The 18,544-nt window shown below is 36.6% G+C and overlaps 1 protein-coding gene across 2 annotated transcripts in view; it reads right to left on the bottom strand.

The window, feature by feature from the left end:
- INO80 (INO80 complex ATPase subunit) overlaps window positions 1–18,544 on the bottom strand; it is a 136,496-nt gene that overhangs the window by 69,381 nt on the left and 48,571 nt on the right. For both annotated transcript variants that reach the window (XM_041743315.1, XM_041743314.1), the window contains exons 8-19: window positions 18,405–18,458; window positions 17,400–17,603; window positions 14,752–14,947; window positions 13,436–13,503; window positions 12,825–13,034; window positions 12,262–12,342; window positions 11,364–11,459; window positions 4,387–4,446; window positions 3,810–3,952; window positions 2,602–2,686; window positions 1,457–1,574; window positions 248–333 (exon numbers count right to left, since the gene is read on the bottom strand). In XM_041743315.1, the coding sequence (XP_041599249.1) occupies window positions 248–333; window positions 1,457–1,574; window positions 2,602–2,686; window positions 3,810–3,952; window positions 4,387–4,446; window positions 11,364–11,459; window positions 12,262–12,342; window positions 12,825–13,034; window positions 13,436–13,503; window positions 14,752–14,947; window positions 17,400–17,603; window positions 18,405–18,458 (1,401 nt within the window). The remainder of the gene's footprint in view (window positions 1–247; window positions 334–1,456; window positions 1,575–2,601; window positions 2,687–3,809; window positions 3,953–4,386; window positions 4,447–11,363; window positions 11,460–12,261; window positions 12,343–12,824; window positions 13,035–13,435; window positions 13,504–14,751; window positions 14,948–17,399; window positions 17,604–18,404; window positions 18,459–18,544) is intronic.

Below are 18,544 nucleotides of genomic sequence, written 5' to 3'. Positions count from 1 at the left end.
GAAGAAAGAAAAAAATATTACCTGCATTGGTTGTCTGACTCACTTTTTTTTTTTTTTTGTCTGACTCATTTTAAGCCTTCTTTGATCCACTAAAGTTTAATGGTCTTTTCTCAAACCATTCGCCCTTCAACTAAATATTTACCAAGGAGGGTTTTAGGTTTTTTTTTTTTGGGGGGGGGGGGGGTTGTCCTGAAACCCTAAGGTGGTGCCTATTAAGCCTTAAACTAATGAAGTCTTCTTTCCTTACCTTGTCAGACAATTCATTTTCTACATCCTTCTTGATTCTCCTCAGCATAAATGGCTTCAAGATCATGTGTAAGCGAGAGAGTTGATCTAAAATGCCAAAAAGCCCAAGACAAATAACACATTATATTGATTTAACACAAACAAAAGTATCATGATCATCTCTCACTAAACTGTTCTTCTAACTTTTGGCTTAATGAACCTCTAAAAGAAGACTGAAATTTAATCTTTCTTTACATAGGAAATCAAAGAGTCTGAATTTTCACAGAATCCACCTATAGGTGATGGGGCAAGTGCATTTTTCTATCATTTACTCAGACCAATAAGGACAACTTTATTTTTATTAGAATTCATCTTTAGAGTGTTTTAGGATCATTTTATCAAGGACAGAGTTCTCATACGGGTTGAATGGAAGCTATCTGGGGCTCCCAGTGTTCCCCCAAAATCATTTTTTCAAAGTGTGTTAGCAAATTAACAAATTGTAGTATAGGAAAATGCTTTAGGACTTTTCTAATAGTTGGCAGATGTCCATTCATATCTATGTAATAAATACCTCATAACGCTCTTTATTTTTAAGATTTTATTTATTCATGAGAGACGCAGAGAGAGAGAGGCAGAGACACAAGGCAGAGGGAGAAGCAGGCTCCATGCAGGGAGCCTGACATGGGACTCCATCCCAGATCTCCAGGATCACGCACTGAGCTGAAGGTGGTGCTAAACCGTTGAGCCACCCAGGCTACCCCCTCATAAGGCTCTTAAAACTCATTATTCAACAAGGTCAAAAGTATTGATAAATAAGGCTTAAAATATTCTCAGTAGAAACAAATCCTAAGATAGAAAAAAAATAACAAAAATGAGCCCTCTAATATTTCTGTTTTTATCACAGGATAAAAACCTTCCCTCATCCCATAAAGAATATAATTCTGATATGAATTTTTTAGAAACTACATAGAAAATGAGGATTCTGAAGCCAAAATATGGTTTTTATGAATTCTACCTTGATTAAATAGTCAACAGTACAGCAGCATCACCTGTATTAGTCCTTTTAGCTCTTTTAAAGATGAACAAAGCACATAATTACTTTATAAGAGAAACATTCTCCTCATCCTGATTGTTCTACGAATAGAAGAAAAATTCTTCACATAGAAGCAAATACTCAATTATGTGGTTGCTTACACTGATAGGCAGAAAGAAAGTTCATAAAAGCACTCACTCTCATCAATGGCAGATTTGTTTTCGGCATGGCTCTCAATGTCCTTGGAAAACCATTCATTGAATTCCTCATGTGAATCAAATAATGTTGGCATAATGAAATGTAGTAGAGCCCAGAGCTGGAAACAAAAGAAGTGAAATAACTGTAGGACAACAAAATGACAGTGTGTGAGAATATAATGAGGGTTTGGAGAGTGAAAGTTGCAGGTGTGTGTATGTGTCTGTGTCTAGGTATAGGTGTAAGTGTGAGTGAGTGGGTGAGAAGGAATGAGTGTGTAAGAACATGCCTCATCAACCAACCTTAATTCTATAAGGTGCTATAAGCAAACTGAGATTATTTTTCAATTAATTTCAAACTAAAAGTTGGAAAGTACAAGTCCTGCTCAGATTTTGCAGTGGGATAGTTTTAAAGATCTTATATATTTAAAATATTCATTTCACAACTGAACACAATCTAAGGTAAAAATAACTTGCTAATAATTACTCTTAATTAGGGGTCAGTAAATTATGGCCTATGGTGCCAAAGCTGGTCTGCCAACTATTCATTAAACATTTCTGTCAACTATTTTTATAAATAAAGTTTTATTGGGACATAGCCACACTTATTCTTTACGTATCATATATGGATGCTTTCATATTATAATGGCAAGGTTGAGTAGCTGCAATAGCAACTATATGGTTTGTAAAGTCAGAAATATATACTATCCGAAAAACAAAAAATTTGCTATCTGGCTCTTACAGAAAGTTTTCTGATACCTGTTCTAGATGAAAAATTATCTTTTCTAAATAAGGAATTTTAGCTCCTCTCAGTGCCAAAGAATATTACCTTCTCAATCTATCATAAAAACTTCTCTGCATTAGATGGATAGAAGTCCTAATGTGGTCACTATTTATTCCATAAGTACAAAGGAATACATGAATTTATTTGCTTATGCCAGAGAATAATAGGAATGATGCCTAAAAAACCCACTGAAGGCAAGCTATGGTCAAATTCTCCCTTTTATAGTGTGGATTTTAATTTGTACATGAAGACCCCTTCTGTAGAGGGTCTTCATGTTCCAAGTGGGCATGGAAAAGAATTCTATTCTGTGCTAGAACCATTCCATTTAAGGCAGGCATAAAACTGAAGCCTTAACTATTGCCTACCTCTGCCATGGTGTTCTGAATTGGGGTTCCAGTTAGCAAAAGCCGATTCCGACATTGGAACTGCAAGAGGATCTTCCAACGAACACTGTTCAGTAAAATGAATTACAAATTCCAAGTTAGCAGTAAATCTTTCTTCATCCTATTAAGACCTTATACTTCTAAAAATGCTTTCCAAAAAACTACCAAACACCCAGAATCAAATACTCCACCATGTACACAGTGAAAAATACTATTCAACAAAGCTGAGGACAGGAAATGATGCCTATATAACTGAAAACCTGGTATTAGGTTTAGAAAAAATAGCCTTCAAATGGGCAGAATAAGATCCTTTCTGGCTTGACAAAGTACTCTACTACCTTTGGTCAGTTTTGTTGACACAAGCCATTTAATCGTAAGGTATTTATCTTGTAGTAGAAAGCTTTATGATTATTAATATGTGTGCTTCCAGTGAGTTTAGAGAGATCAATGGAGAGACAGTGGAAGAGTATGAGAAGAAAATGCAAACTGAGTATACTGCCCCTGGCTATAAGCATGTCCTTCTTAAAAAGAATATAATATGAAGTAATGTCTGACAGAGGATAGAAAGTACCACCCTGTCAGTTAAAATGGATCTCTAAGAAAGTCTTATGGGCTCACCAAGAGTTAATAAAAATGCATCAAAAGCAACATTTAATACCACTAACACATTAAGGTCAAGTACTGATTGACTATTTAGTTTGTAGTTTTGAAGGTAAGAGGATATTTTAAACATGTAACTGACAATAAAAAGATCCTGTGGCTCTAATAACCATCCAGAGACCAAGACAACCTGCATAAAACAGAATCTACAATCTGTATAATGTAATATTCTACTTCCTATTAAGACTTCCTGCTCAAAATAATCTCTGAATCAAAGGGCAATGAGCCTTCTCCCACAAAAATGTTCCCTGAAGAACAAAGACCTGTTAAGATGCAATAATTATTGAGTAGAGAAAAAAAAAAGTTAAGAAAAACCCTGTTTCTAAACATTGTTTGTATTCCATGTAAAATGCAAAAGGTAATTTTTTTCTGGTCATATACATGGTATATGTAGACCATATCATACCATGTTCTGAAACCTCTCTGATCTTTATTCACTGGTATATGTATGTATCATATGTTATCTGTATCATATTTCTATATATCCATACAGCTTCAGTCTACAGTTTGGTTTCTATTAATTGTGTTACCTGGAACTACTCTTGAGTGCCTGAGCCTCATCCAACACCATGTACTGCCACTTGACCCGCTGGAAATACTTCACATCCTGCACCACCAGCTGGTAGCTGGTGATAACCACATGGAAGGGGGCATCTTGAGTGTAGAGGGTCTTCTGTAAATATAAGAAGGGAATAATGAAAATAAATACCTAATAATACATAAGATAATGAGGAATGGACTTTATTTTCTAAGGCTAAGAAGTTTAAGACAGTCCTACTGAAGATGTGCTTCTCCCACATGGTAGATGTGTAGTGAATTAAACCATAACTGTTTTTAAAGTACTTACCTTAATTACAGATCATATTAAAAATTAGTCTTCAGCTTATTTAAGAGTTCTTATTTAATCCTGGACTTAGAGTCTAAATGATGTCTATAATGGGAAAAGTGTTATAGAAGTAAAAAAGTGTACTTGCCTAGTGTCTAGAAATATATATAAGATTTTATACATGAGAAGTTACTCAAATAAAATGGAGAAATGATGGCATATGTATAGTGTGTGTATATAATATGCAGGCGTATGTGTATATGCATTAAGCTAAAAGTTACCTGACTCCAGAATCTCCTGATAACTTTTCTATCATGAGGATTTCCCCAATACGGTAGCACCTGGAAAAAGGACCATTATACAGATTACTTCCTACTTATAATCTTAAAAAGTATCATTATAAATGTTATTCAGAAGGACTTTAGAAGATCCTAAAGCAAAAAAGAAAAAAAAAAAGTAAAGAATGAATATAGAATTCCTCTTCTGTCACTGCTGTTAGCACTCTTCCTGCTGACTGAATTAAAGCATACATACATTTGTTTGAAGCCTTCAGAACACTACTGTGGCAGAGCAGAATCAGAGAGGGTCAAGATCCAGAAAAGAAAGTCCATCCAGAAAGTAAAGCCTGACAACTGGGACATGTCTTTCTTAAAGGTGTTGACTGATCCTTTCCAAAAGTTCTAATTGGGAAACTAAGAAATTGAGCAGAATTTTTTGTTTTTGTTTTGTTTTGAAGAGATGCAGGGTCTACAGAACAAAAACTGTAGTTCAAGAAGGAAAAATTCTGATAACCACCCACCTTCCTGGCCTTATGATGGGAATCCTAGGATACATACCCATGGGCAGGAAAGGGCAGCTACACATAGATGTGCCTTAACAAGTACTGAATCCCAGCTCTGAATCATTTCAATTCCTGACTAGATTAAGGTGGGGACTTTGAATTTTTAGTGCTGCCCCCACCCTACCAAATCACTAGAGGACAAAACCAAATCTAACCACATATAAAGCCTCCTTGGAAGAAGAAGAAAACAGATCCCACAATTATCTCTAGAACTTTTCCTATATAATGTCTAGTATACAATAAACACAAACAAACAAAACCAACAAAAAACCCTCCAGACATATGGAAGACTAGATTCCATGACTAAAAACCAGTATGAAAAACACATACAGGAAATAAACCCAGAGTTAGACCCAGATGATGAAAATATCAGAAAGAGACTTTTTAAAAATAGTTGCTAATTTGTTCCTCGAATGAAAAGATATGCTTGGGAATTTCAGTGGCGTACTAGAAACTATAAAGTACCAGAGGAAATTTTTAGAACTGAAAAATATAACTAAAACTGAGAATTCAATTATGGGTTTAATGACAAATTAGATGCAGCTTAGAGAATATTAGTGAAACAGGTCAGAAGGAAATATTTAGACTAAAGCATGGAGAAATAAAAGAACGTAAAATTTATCACTTTTTCTGTGATGTCTCTCTAGATGTGGTTTTCTTTCAAAGTGCTTCTTGGATCTGTAGCTTGATGTTTTTTGTTTTTTGAAAAATCTCAGTTACAATGAAATATAAAAATACAGGAAGAAATGAAGATCAATGAAAATAGTGAGTAGGTAATATGAATATATTTAAATAAATTTAAAATGTATAGATAACAATAACCATGCATGTTAAGTTGGGTGGTTAAGTTGGTTAAGCATCCGACTCTAATTCTGGCTCAGGTCACGAGCTCAGGTCCATGCAATTGAGCTCTGTGTCCATGGTCTGTAGCTGGATGTGGAGCCTGCTCAGGATTCTCTCTCCATCTCCCTCTCCCTCTGCCTTGACCCCACCCTGCTCACAGGCTCTCTCTCACACTCACTCTCTGAAAAACAACATAAAACAAAGAAGTATAATAAAGCCCTTGTACTGTCAGGGAACAGTAACAAAAAGTCAGGGATGCATGTTCCTTGACTTCTGGGTATTCTCCTGGGTATCTACTAAAGAATAAAATGAATACATAATTAGCAAACTAAGAAGGAATGAAAGAGTAGTAAATTCTAATCAACCCAAAGGACACAAGAAAGGAGAAAAAGGAAAGTTGTAGAAGTAGAAGAAGCGGAAAGCAAACAGCAAGGCAGATTTAAACTTCATGCATCAATAACTACGTAAAGTCAGCATAAATATTACAAATAAAAGGCAAGAAAAAACCTTAAATGTTAACAGAATGGTTAAATGTAAAAGAAAGAAAAAGATACTACATAAAACCAGAAGAAAGCTAATCTATTTAATACCAGAGAAAATAGGCTTAAGGCAGAAAGTCTTAACAAGAGGAATTTCGTAATAATAAAAGGTTCAATCCATCAGGAAGATAAAATAATTGTAAATTTGTAAAACAACTTACAGCCTTAAAATATAAAGCAAAATGGACAGAAGAAAACAGAAATATAAAAAAAAAAATTAAAAAATTTAAAAAAACAACAAATGCATAAACCCTTAATTGGTGGTTTTCTTTTTTCTTTTTCTTTTCTTTTCTTTTTTTTTTTTTTTTAAGATTTTACTTATTTATTTGAGAGAGATAGGAGAGAGCACAAGCAGGGGAGGGGCAGAGGCAGAGAGACAAGCAGACTCCCCACTGAGTTGACCAGAGCTGAAGTCAAATACTTAACCAACTGAGCCACCCAGGTGCCCCTGTGGTGAATTTTAACATACTTCTTTCAATTAGTAATTATACAGGCAGACAAAAAAATCAGTAAAGATACAGAAGAGCTGAAAAAACCCTGAGCTAATCAACACATACAACGCTACACTCAACAACTGCACAGTATCTACTATTTGTAAACAGATACAAGACATTTCTAAACACTGACTATATGGTGGGCCATAAAAGAAAAGTTCAACAAATTTCAAATGATTAAAATCATAAAAAGCCCATTTTTCTATCATAGTGGATTTAAGCTGAAAATCAGTAACAAGAAGATACCTAGAAAATCATCCATTGCTTAGAAATTAAGAACCTTTCTTTCGTTCATTCTTTCTTTCTTTAAAAGCAGGCCCAATGTGGGGCTTGAACTCACAACCCTGAGATCAAGAGTTGCATGCTCTACCAACTGCTGGTCTGGCGCAAGATTCACTCAATTAAATAAGTCAGAAATCAAATAGGGACTTGAAATAGAAGTTAGAAATTATTTTAAATTAAAGAATAATGCAAATGTGACACATCAAACCCTTGGGTGGCTATAGTCATTCTAGAAAGCAATAAATGCCCTTAAATATACTAACTGGAAAAAGCAAAAATCAACAATCTAAGCTCTAATCTTGAGATGTTAGAAAAAGAAAAAAGTGCACAAAAAAAGTAGATAATAACAAAACAGCAGAAATGAAATAGAAAACACACAAAATAGCCAAATTTAGGAATGAAAATGGAACATTAACTATGGAAAAAATGTAAACCATATTTCTTGGGGGGAAAAAAGAAAGTCAGAAGCACTGGTCATACTAGAATTATAAAACAAATGTTACTCAGATACCTGCCAAATAAAATGAACTTTCAGATGTTCTCATCATAGATCTAAATATCTTTTGAACTCAAACTGAGAAGAGTCTGTATTTAACTATGTTCTGTAGGGAAGTGAACATATTTCTGACAATGCAACAGAGTAATGGAAGAAACAGTGAGTCGATAGAGCAGAGGTCATCAAACCTTTTCTGTAAACAGGCAAATGATAAATATTTTTGGCTTTACAGGAAATATGATCTCTGTCACAACTACTGAACTTTGCTGTTTTAGTAAGAATGCAACCATAAATAACAAACAGAAGAGCATGGTTGTTTTTCAACATATACATGTTTAATTTTCATATACCATTAGTTATGAAATACGGCTCTTTTTAAACCAATAGCTTAAAAACATGAAAACTATTTTTAGCTTGCAGCTGTAAAAAAAAACAAACAGGTGACAGATTCCCTAATTAAGTTAAATTCCGAATGACTTAGCAATTCCACTTCTAAGTACATACCAAAATAACTGAAATGAAAACAGGATGGGGGCAGCCCTGGTGGCTTGGCGGCTTAGCGCCGCCTTCAGCCTGGGATGTGATCCTGGAGACCCAGGATCGAGTCCCACGTCAGGCTCCCTGCATGGAGCCTGCTTCTCCCTCTGCCTGTGTCTCTCATGAATAAATAAATAAAATCTTAAAAAAAAAAAGAAAAAAGGACGGGTGTTCAAATGAGAACCTGTACATGAATGTTCCCAACAGTGCTACTAACAATAGCCAGAAAGTAGAAACAACTCAAATACCACTAAGAGATGAACGGATAAACAAAATAGATGTGTGTCTAGATAATGATGTATTATTCAATAGTAAAAAAGAATGACATGCTGACACATATTGTAACATGAAGATATTATATGTGAAAAGAATAAGAAGCCAGACATAAAAGGCCACCCATTATATGATGCCAGTTAGATAAAATATCCAGAATAAGCAAATCCAGAGACAGCAGATCTGTGGTAGCCAGGGCTGGTGGCAAAGGGAAACAGGGAGTGACTGCTTAATGGGGAAAAGGTTTCGGGATCTCTTGGTGGCGCAGTGGTTTGGCACCTGCCTTTTGCCCAGGGCGTGATCCTGGAGAACCAGGATCGAATCCCACATCGGGCTCCCGATGCATGGAGCCTGCTTCTCCCTCTGCCTATGTCTCTGCCTCTCTCTCTCTCTCTCTCTCTCTCTGTGACTATCATAAATAAATAAAAATTTAAAAAAAAAATGGGTAAAAGATTTCTGTTTGGGACAGTGAAAAAATTTTGCAATCAGATAGCACTGATCATTGCATCATACTGTAAATGTACTTAATTCTAGTAACTGTACACTTTGTATTAGTCTATTTTATGCATGTGTTTTTTGTTCTTTCTTAAGTAATCTCTACACCCAGTGTGGGGCTTGAAGTCACAACCCTGAAATCTAGTTGAATGCTCTACCAACTGAGTCAGCCAGGTGCTCTCCCTATGCATGTGTATTTTATCACAATTAAAAACAACAACAACAACAACAAAAATTAGTACAAACGAAAGTGGCAACTGGAACAGGCCCAAAGGCCATATTTTACGGATCCCTATAATATCAAAATGAAGCTCAAACATGCAAATGAAAGCTCAGTTCCAGGCACAGGACCAAAATTAAAGGACAGGTATCAATGATGTAAGCAGTACCGCATTGCCATCTAATAAGCAGTAAAGTTAATACTGAAAACTCAAGTGATTTGGTGGAAATTTTTAAGACTTAATTTTTCAACTTCCTGACTGTTCAACATGTACTGGAAGAGAAATAAAAAATGAATGAATGAATGCAGAAAAAATATGGCAGCTCCATATTCCAAATGGCAAACAAGTCTACAGAAATAATCAACAAATTGACATAGAATAATCTTTTTGAAAAAAACTATTTATTTATTTTTAAAGATTTTATTTATGTATTTGACAGAGAGAGGGTGTTGGGATAGAGAGCGAGCCAGACAGCACAAGCAAGGAGATCAGCAGAGGGAGAGGGAGAAGCAGGCTTCCTGCTGAGCAGGGAACCAATGTGGGGCTCCATCTTAGGATGCTGGGATCATGATCTGACCCAAAGGCAGACGCTTACCCGAATAAACCACCCAGGCGCCCTTAGAATGATCTCATCTTAGAAATTCAAAAATGAGTTAGCCAAGTTAAAAGCTATATACTTAATGTGCCTTGTAAACCATTTTTAAATCTACAATCAGAGAGGTGGGGCTACAGCCACAAAGGTATCCCAAAGTGGAATATCCCAGGCGTGTCCTTATTCCTTACAATACATAAGCCAAAAAACATCTGACTCCCATCTCCACCTTATCCTGTGCCCTTTATATTGCATGGAACCCAGTATTATTATGGAGACCCCAAATCAGGGAGACCATAACAATAACTCTTGATACAGAATTTCCATAAAGTCTTTTTCACCATGCAACCTCATTATCATTACATTACTTTAGGGACAGAACATATATTTAACTGATTTCACCAGTTATACTTGCAAGCAATATAAATCTTACCCATTCTTTCTCATCTCAGTAACTTTCCACAATTAAACCTGTTTAATAAATCTTACCCATTTCTTACCCAACTTAATGCAACATACTTTCCTGCTGATTACTTTTGACCTCAATCTCACTTCTTTCCCTCTAAATTAGTTAAAATCAACTTTCTCATTATCTACCTCAGACATTATAATCTGGACTAGTTCGAAAGATCTGACTTTAAAAGTATCAAGAAAATGGATTATTTATGCATATATCCGGGGGGAGGGGGACACAACAATGCCATAAATTACAGGATATGTGCACTAATAATAGGATTTGCCAAAATCTAGTTTTTTAGGTTTTTTTTAAGATTTTATTTATTTATTCATGAGAGACACAGAGAGAGGCAGAGATAGGAGAAGCAGGCTCCATGCAAGGAGCCTGATATGGGACTTGATCCCAGTACTCTGGGATCACACACTGAGCTGAAGGCAGACACTCAACCACTAAGTCACCCAGATGTCCTGCCAAAATCTCTGTTAAACCAATAAGATAGATATTTTCTAAAATATTTTCTACTATTTGACCAGGAGCATCAATCCATGTGGCTAATGCAGCAAATCATTGAAATTGGACTTTAGCTTTCTCACTTAGGAAATGTAACGATGTAATACACTCTCCTACTGCTCCTATCAGTAACTTAAAAAAAAAAAAAAAAGATTTGAGAGAGGACACACACACGTACGAGAGAGAGAGAGAGAGAGAGAGAGAGAAAGCCAATGAGGGAAAGAGGAGGCAGACGGGTAGGGAGAATCTCAAGCAGACTTCCCACTGAGCATGGAGCCCAGGGCCCAAAAATCATGATCTGAGCTGAAGTCAAGAGCTAGACCCCTAACCAACTGATGAGCTCCACCCATCAGTAACTTTTAAAGGGGCTGAATGCAAAGTATTTTGGAAAAAATTCAAGACTCAGACCAATTAGTAAGGCAGCAAAAGAAAAGTCAGAAAGTTTATTTTAAAGAGCAACAGAGGGCAGCCTGGGTGGCTCAGCAGTTTAGCATCGCCTTCAGCCCAAGGCCTGATCCTGGAGAACCGGGATCAAGTCCCACATCAGGCTTCCTGCGTGGAGCCTGCTTCTCTCTCTGTGTGTCTCTGCCTCTCTCTCTCTCTCTCTCTCTGTCCCTCATAAGTAAATAAATAAAATCTTTAAAATAAAATAAAAAACAGAAAATTTTGGATTTTTACCTTAAATTTAGGAACGAATCTAGTAAACTCCTGGTGCCAATTGTTAAGTGTAGAAGCAGGTGAAATTATTAAAAAAGGTCCCCAGATGTTCTCTCTCTGAAAGACAAAAACTGGGTCAGCTAACTGCAGGAAAACTGAAGATATTTAGTTCAAAATTATAATTAATGACAAGCGCAGCTTAAGAATAATACATTATAACAAGAAAAATGGTGCCTAGCTCCCACATCTGCATACTTAGTATAATATCCTATGTTAATAATAACACAGCAAGGAATTTGCTCAGAAAACATCTTGAGAAAAAATACCAAGAAATTAGTCCCACCCTCACCACTTATAGGTCCTAATTTCTATCATTTACCAAGCAGTTATGACATCCTGACTTTATGTGTTGCTTTCCCTTTTATGTGTTACTATTTTCCTAAAATAGTAACAGTTTTACTATTATTGGAGTTTTTGCTTTTCTTCTATACATATTTTCCCATTTAATTCTCGCAGAATTCCTACAAAGTAGATATTATCCTCAGTTTGTAGAAGTAGAAACTAACCTCAGAGAATTAAAGTGAAGTCAGAACAAAAGAGATTAGATGAATTGAATTGCCCAAGTTCACATTGTTCAGATGCGGACTTGGGTCTTCTAGTCTAACTAACTACAATGTCTTTGCCCTATACTAAAGGCTCTGGACAGGGGACAATATTTCAAACCACACATTCTCAAGAACTATTTTAGTCTTGAAAACCAAAATGCTTCACCACACTATGTCACCCTGTAATGACCCTGAAGGCAAGGAGTTAGTCCTACTGTCCTCATATGCTACAAAGCCTATCACAGCGCTTGATAATGGCTGATTCTCATCCCTGAATCTAGAGTGGGGAAGACAGAAAGACTGCATTTACCCACCTCAGCTAGATGGGCCAGAAGGGCAATACTCTGTACTGTTTTACCAAGGCCCATTTCATCTGCAAGAATGCCATTAATGCCCTGGAAAAAAAAATACAGTCAATACCTCTCACATTCCATTACACAGAGTTCAATCTACTGTTCAAAGAACTAACCAAACTATCAGACTTATTTAAACAGAAGTGATTAGAAATATCATTTTAGCACTATTACCCACTAATGCGATGATTACTTTTCCCAACTCCATAGCTACAACTATGAATCATGATATCTGAGGTGAAGAGGCCAAAGCCAGGTTTTCAGTTAATTTCATCCAGGCAAAAAAAACAATCAGGTTTACCAAGATCACCGAAGACAAACTATGTACAGGATACAAACATTCTCCAACAAAATTTCACGTTAAAAATATAAAGGCATCTTTCTGACCCTTGTCAAATGGTAAAGCTTTTCAAAAGGGACGAAATTTAAAGCATTGTCTTGTGCTCATTTCATAATACACTGAACTGACGACTTTAGGAAACCAAGTAATGAAAGAGAGTGGATATGACAGTTCTAAAATTCACCTGTTCATAGAGATTTGCCAACCAATTCATGCCTTTCAGCTGATAGCCTTTTAATTTGCCATTAAAAATTGTCGGCTGTGGAATATCTTCCCCAGCCCGGATAGATGGGTTTGCCAGGCTATAACTCTCCCCAAACCCAGTGCCAGACTTGTTTGCTGCCCGTAGGGCAGCTGCTCGACTTTCTTTTGCATCTTCATCAAATGACCTTGTCTGGAAAATAAAAACACATTAGAAGAAAATATGAAGGAAAAATGAAATTCAAATAAAGTTCATAATGATAATATATCTACCTTGTGGTAAATGGAACAAAATTTCTGATAATATTATGTATATATGTATATATATTATGTATAAAGTACAATGTATGAAATATTACTAATATTTTTAAATTAACAATTAAATTAAGAATATGCTTTTGATGAGCAGCCACTAAGCCATATTACATGACTACCTGCTTCATCAAGGAATTTGTTAAAAATCTAATATAAAATTTGTTTGGATGGGGCTGTTGGGAGAAGGTCAAGTTTATAGTGCGTTGGATGCTGTTACATGGGGTTCCTATGCTGTATATTCTTTACTTTCTTTACTTACTTTAATTCAATCTAACTCACCCGAGCTTGATGAATATGATAAGCATTTTCAGCATTCTTCAGGGCCTGGGCTTTGAAATGGTTACTATCTGAAAAGGAAAACTTACAGATTATCACATGCTAACTGATCTCCTTCAAAGATACAACTTACACAACACTGTCAATCCCTAACTCCCTCAATTTACTCATCCCTAAGCTCACAGAGGATGAGAGAGCAGAAAAGTTCAAATTACATGACAGAGGTAAGGACCTAGAAGTGGCGATGAAGGCAGAGGGTTGCCATGATCTCTAGCAGCCCAAGCCAGCTCACAGAAGCCACCAGGAAACTAAGCTCATCTCCTAATCCTGGGTTTCTTGCACAAAGCAATGACAAAACAAAGAAAAACAAAACAATTCAAAATTGTGATAGGTTTTTTTTTTAAGATTTTATTTATTTATGAGAGATAGAGAGAGGCAGAAAAACAGGCAGAGGGAGAAGCAGACGCAAGGAGCCTGATGTAGGACTTGATTTCCAAGACCCTGGGATCATGATCTCAGCCAAAGGCAGACATTCAACCACTGAGCCACCCAGGCATCCCTCAAAATTGATAGATTTCTGGTGGGTGAAACTACTCCCAAAGAAGAAATAAAGACATGTGCAACCCCCAAGATCCTTGCAAGCATGCTCATTCTTTTTATTCTGAGCTCAATGTGATCTTGATCACTAGTTTCTGTAAAATTCCCCTCAAACTTCACCCCAATTCATTCCTTCCCTTTTGGTCATAAAAATACAACTGAGAGGCAACATGACTGGGTCAGTTAAGCATCTGCCTTCAGCTCAGCTCACAATCTCAGGGTGCTGTGATAGACCCCCCCCCCCCCCACTAGCCTATGCTCAGCAAGGAGTTTGCTCGTCTCCCTCTCTTCCTGCGCCTGTGCTCTTTCTCTCTCTCAAACAAATAAATAAAATCTTAAAAAACAAAACGAAACAAAACTCCACAACTCAACAGTCTCCTTCTCATGTTGACTTGTATCACCAAGAATCTTGATATGTGACGTGATTTTCTCTGCTGAGACAGATTCAACACCCTCCATTTCTACTAACAAATCAAAACATAAAAAATATTCCCAAACTTACAAGATCATATAAACACACCCTTTCCTTTTTTCCTTTTCAAATTCTTTAATAGAAGTTATTTTGTATGTTTGCTTATACTTTCCCTACTCCAGTGCAATAAATTCCCCTTTACTAATCATTACCTACTGATCAAGATAAAGCTTGTAATAATAGTGTGTACAACTTCAGATATAAAAAAATGGAGGGTACCCACTTCCTTACTTCCTGATTCAGGACTCACCATAATCCTCCTGTGTGATGTTAACTACCACCCCTCCACCAATGTCAATTTGTCTTTGGGTAGAACTGTCTTCCAGTTTCCTTAGGATTTCTTCTTGAATTCCATCATGACCCATGTCCCGTTTGCGACTCATGAAATGGGCATACAACTCTGTCTGGGTGATTAGGAAGTTCAATTTTCGCTGCTGTCTCTTGGCCTAAAGGGGAAAAAAGTTATTCACTAAATAGAGTCAAATCATCAATCACATACAAGATGTGATCAATAGAATTCACTAAATCTTATATATAGTTTGCATGTAATTCTTTTACACATTCTTTACCTTTAGAAAAGTAATAACTGGTAATGCACAATTTTACTATAATCAAGTCAGTGGACTTACAGCAAAGAATAGCCTTCACTTATATCTAATAATAACATATATTTGCTCTCATTTACAACATGGTATCTTTTCTTCATTAGGCTTCTGTCTAAAATGCTTATTTCCAGGACGTCTGGGTGGCTCAGCGGTTTGGCCCAGGGCATGATCTAGGGGGTCCCGGGATCGAGTCCCACATCGCGCTCCCTGCATGGAGCCTGCTTCTCCCTCTGCCTATGTCTCTGCCTCTGTGTGTGTGTGTGTGTGTGTGTTTGTGTGTGTGTGTGTGTGTGTCTCATGAATAAATAAAATCACTTAAAAAAATAAATAAAATAAAATCATTTCCTGGGACGCCTGGGTGGCTCAGTGGTTGAGTGTCTGCCTTCGGCTCACAGCATAATCCTGGAGTTCCGGGATTGAGTCTGACATTGGGCTCCCTATGGGGAGCCTGCTTCTCCCTCTGCCTATGACTCTGCCTCTCTCTGTGTCTCTCGTGAATAAATAAATAAAATCTTTAAAATAAATAAATAAAATTTTAAAAATAAAATACTTATTTCTTTACTATATTACTTTCCTAGAGTGGCATTGAGACACCAACTAAACTCAACCAATGCATTTTATTCCATAACCTGGGTGTAGATACATGTGTATAGCTTTAGTATCTTAAAAAATGTAAACATGTTAAAAGATCTTCATCACTGAAAGTCACAATAAGTGACCAGGAGCTATGAATTATTCTGAAGTCAATGCAGGAGATATTTGAGAATAAGAAGCCAATCAAAAGAAGAAAACACTCCCAAAACCAATGTATAGTTATCTGTGATAATGATCTACAAAATATGAATATAGCTCAAATACAAACATACAAATACATACTTAGTCATTACTCTGCATTAACTATTTTATAATAAAATTCATATGACATACAGCTGACTTATCCTTGATCCACTATCTCCCCAAATGAAAAATAAAAACATAACAAGGAGGTTATTAGCCAAGAAAGGAGACCAGTCCTAAAGTATGGTACATAAAACTGTGCTTTCTCTTTAAGGTTTTGCAGTACTTGAGCCAGATTCAAATCAGTAGGAAATCTAAAAGAACAGTTCAACAGAACAGGGAGTTATTTTTCATAATGGATACAGGTGTTTATGTTTAGTATTTAGCAAAGCTAATGTATTATCAAGAAAACCTTTCCAAATTAAAACAAAAAATATCTCCTTTAATATTAAAAAAGTCAACTGCTACATGCCTAACGGAATAAGGTAAATTAAAGGAATAATAAAGTTCCATCACAAATAGTTTTATTCCGAAAGATTGGAGAAAGACATAGACATAACCATGAAGGAAATTCATTGGTTAACTATCAACAAAACTGAGAGAATGTCTCACAAACTTAGACTACAGGTCTGGCTGCTTGAAAAATTTCAAGATCTGTGACTAACTCTCAAATGCTTCTAAATCTGGTAAGTATTCTGGATAGCATCAAATTAGTGTTAACACTAATATGTTTATCTTACATGTGAAGATTAGGTTACCCAGGGGACTTAAGAGAACTGGACAAAGTCCATATTCATCCTCAACGACATGATAAAGGAGGGAAGATCAAGAGCTCAGAAGAGGCCACAGCTCACAGCTCTGCTCTGATAGGAGTTCTACCCATACCTGAAAGAAACATCAACCAATCCCTTGATTCCTTTCCTCCAGACCTTAACTTTCCTTCCACACATCACAATTGGTTTGCCCATGGCAGCACAGGATTTTTGTTCTCCTACTCTCTCCTCTTGCTTCCCTAAACAACCTTCTCACCTACATCAGCTGATATCAGGCTTAGAAGAATAATGGCTGAGAGTTAAACCAGTGAAACAGGTGGGGGATGGGTCTCAAAACTGGACTAGTTGTCTATCGTTTCTATCTGGCCCTAAATTTGGCAGCCAATTCTGCTCTTCCAACAAGGTAGAAACTGCAGCCAGTACCTGGAACCAAGCCAAGATAAGCTGTTCTTTTTCTTTGGTTCATCCCTGTTTTTTTCTTTTTTTGGTCCTCAGAAATATACAGAGGAATAAGGCTACAAAGAACAGAAAAACTTCGCATAGAAAAAGAGAGGTGAAGGCTAGAAAGAGGACCTCAATGAAAGGATAAAAATCAGTTTACTGAAGTTACTATCCTCAAAATTATGCCTTTAAATGATTTTTCAATGATTTCATTGATTAACTTGTAATGTATGTAGTACATACCAATCTCTGGTTATGGCTGCAGCAATCAAGGTTTTCAAATTTTTATATTACAGTCATACCTCCCGCATTTCCTCATCTAACTTCCGCTGCTCCAAGGCCTCCTTCTCTGCACGCTTGCGGTGTTCCTTCTCCACCTTCTCATACTTCTTCCAGTAGAGAAGCATTTCCTTGGTGAGGCGGCGGGCACGAGGCAAGGTCTCCTTACAGTTCTTTTGGGCCTGCAAGGCAGCTCGACGCACCTCTTTCATGCACTGGTGGGCAAGCTGCAGATGACAACATTCACAGAAAAGAGAACACCCAACAGCAGGGCCAGTTTTCCCTGAGCTCTAAACCACAGCATTCCTCAGTCTGCTCAGTGCACACAGTCTTCCTAGGGTCACATCTCTTTCTCCCCCAATGTGACTCATGTCCCCACATGGTACTATGACCCAGATCCAGACCCCAAGGCAATATATGGAATGAGAAACCTATATATTTATAGCCTTAGTAGATGAAGTAAAGAAGTATAATGATCTGAGATACAGTGGGAAGTTACCAAGTATTATTACATGCATTAGTAATAATAGTTATTAACGCTTATTATATGCTAGGCCCCACTCTAAGCCTAACATATATTAAACTAATTTATTCTTCACAAAACTCCTTATGAAGTTGGTAGTATCAACATCATTTTACAGATGAGGGAACCAAGGATGGGTGACTAGCCCAGGGAAACAGAACTAATAATATTACCTCATCTGATCTCACAGCTTTCAAAGTTGTGTTACTTCCCTCTAAAAGGAAGGTACTGATATTAACACCATCATTTCTTATATAGACTGAGACTGAGCGCAAGAAGCTTCCACGATCTGCCTAAGGTATCAGAGCAGGCTATGGTCTCATCCAAAAAGGTTCAAATACCAGAAATGTGAGGAAGAGTAATTTTATTTATAAAATAAATTGAAAACATTTAGAAATCCCCTTAGTCACTAGATTTATTATTGACAGGTCACAAGAGACAAATGCAGCAAACATTAACATGTTACAGCATAACATAAAATGGGAAATATAAAACTAAAATTTACCTTCCGGCTATTGGTGAGAAACAGGTTACGAGCTGAAGCTTTCTGCTTGTTGGCCTAAAATATTTAAAAACAATTATTTCATTTAGGAGTCCTTCTGAAATAAGATTATGTAAACAGACACAGTCTTTTATTCCAGTCTT

Source organism: Vulpes lagopus, chromosome 2 (assembly GCF_018345385.1).
Source record: "Vulpes lagopus strain Blue_001 chromosome 2, ASM1834538v1, whole genome shotgun sequence".
In the NCBI taxonomy this organism is placed as follows: domain Eukaryota; kingdom Metazoa; phylum Chordata; class Mammalia; order Carnivora; family Canidae; genus Vulpes; species Vulpes lagopus.
The sequence above is the reverse complement of the archived record's forward strand: the minus strand, read 5'-3'. Positions and strand labels throughout refer to the sequence as shown.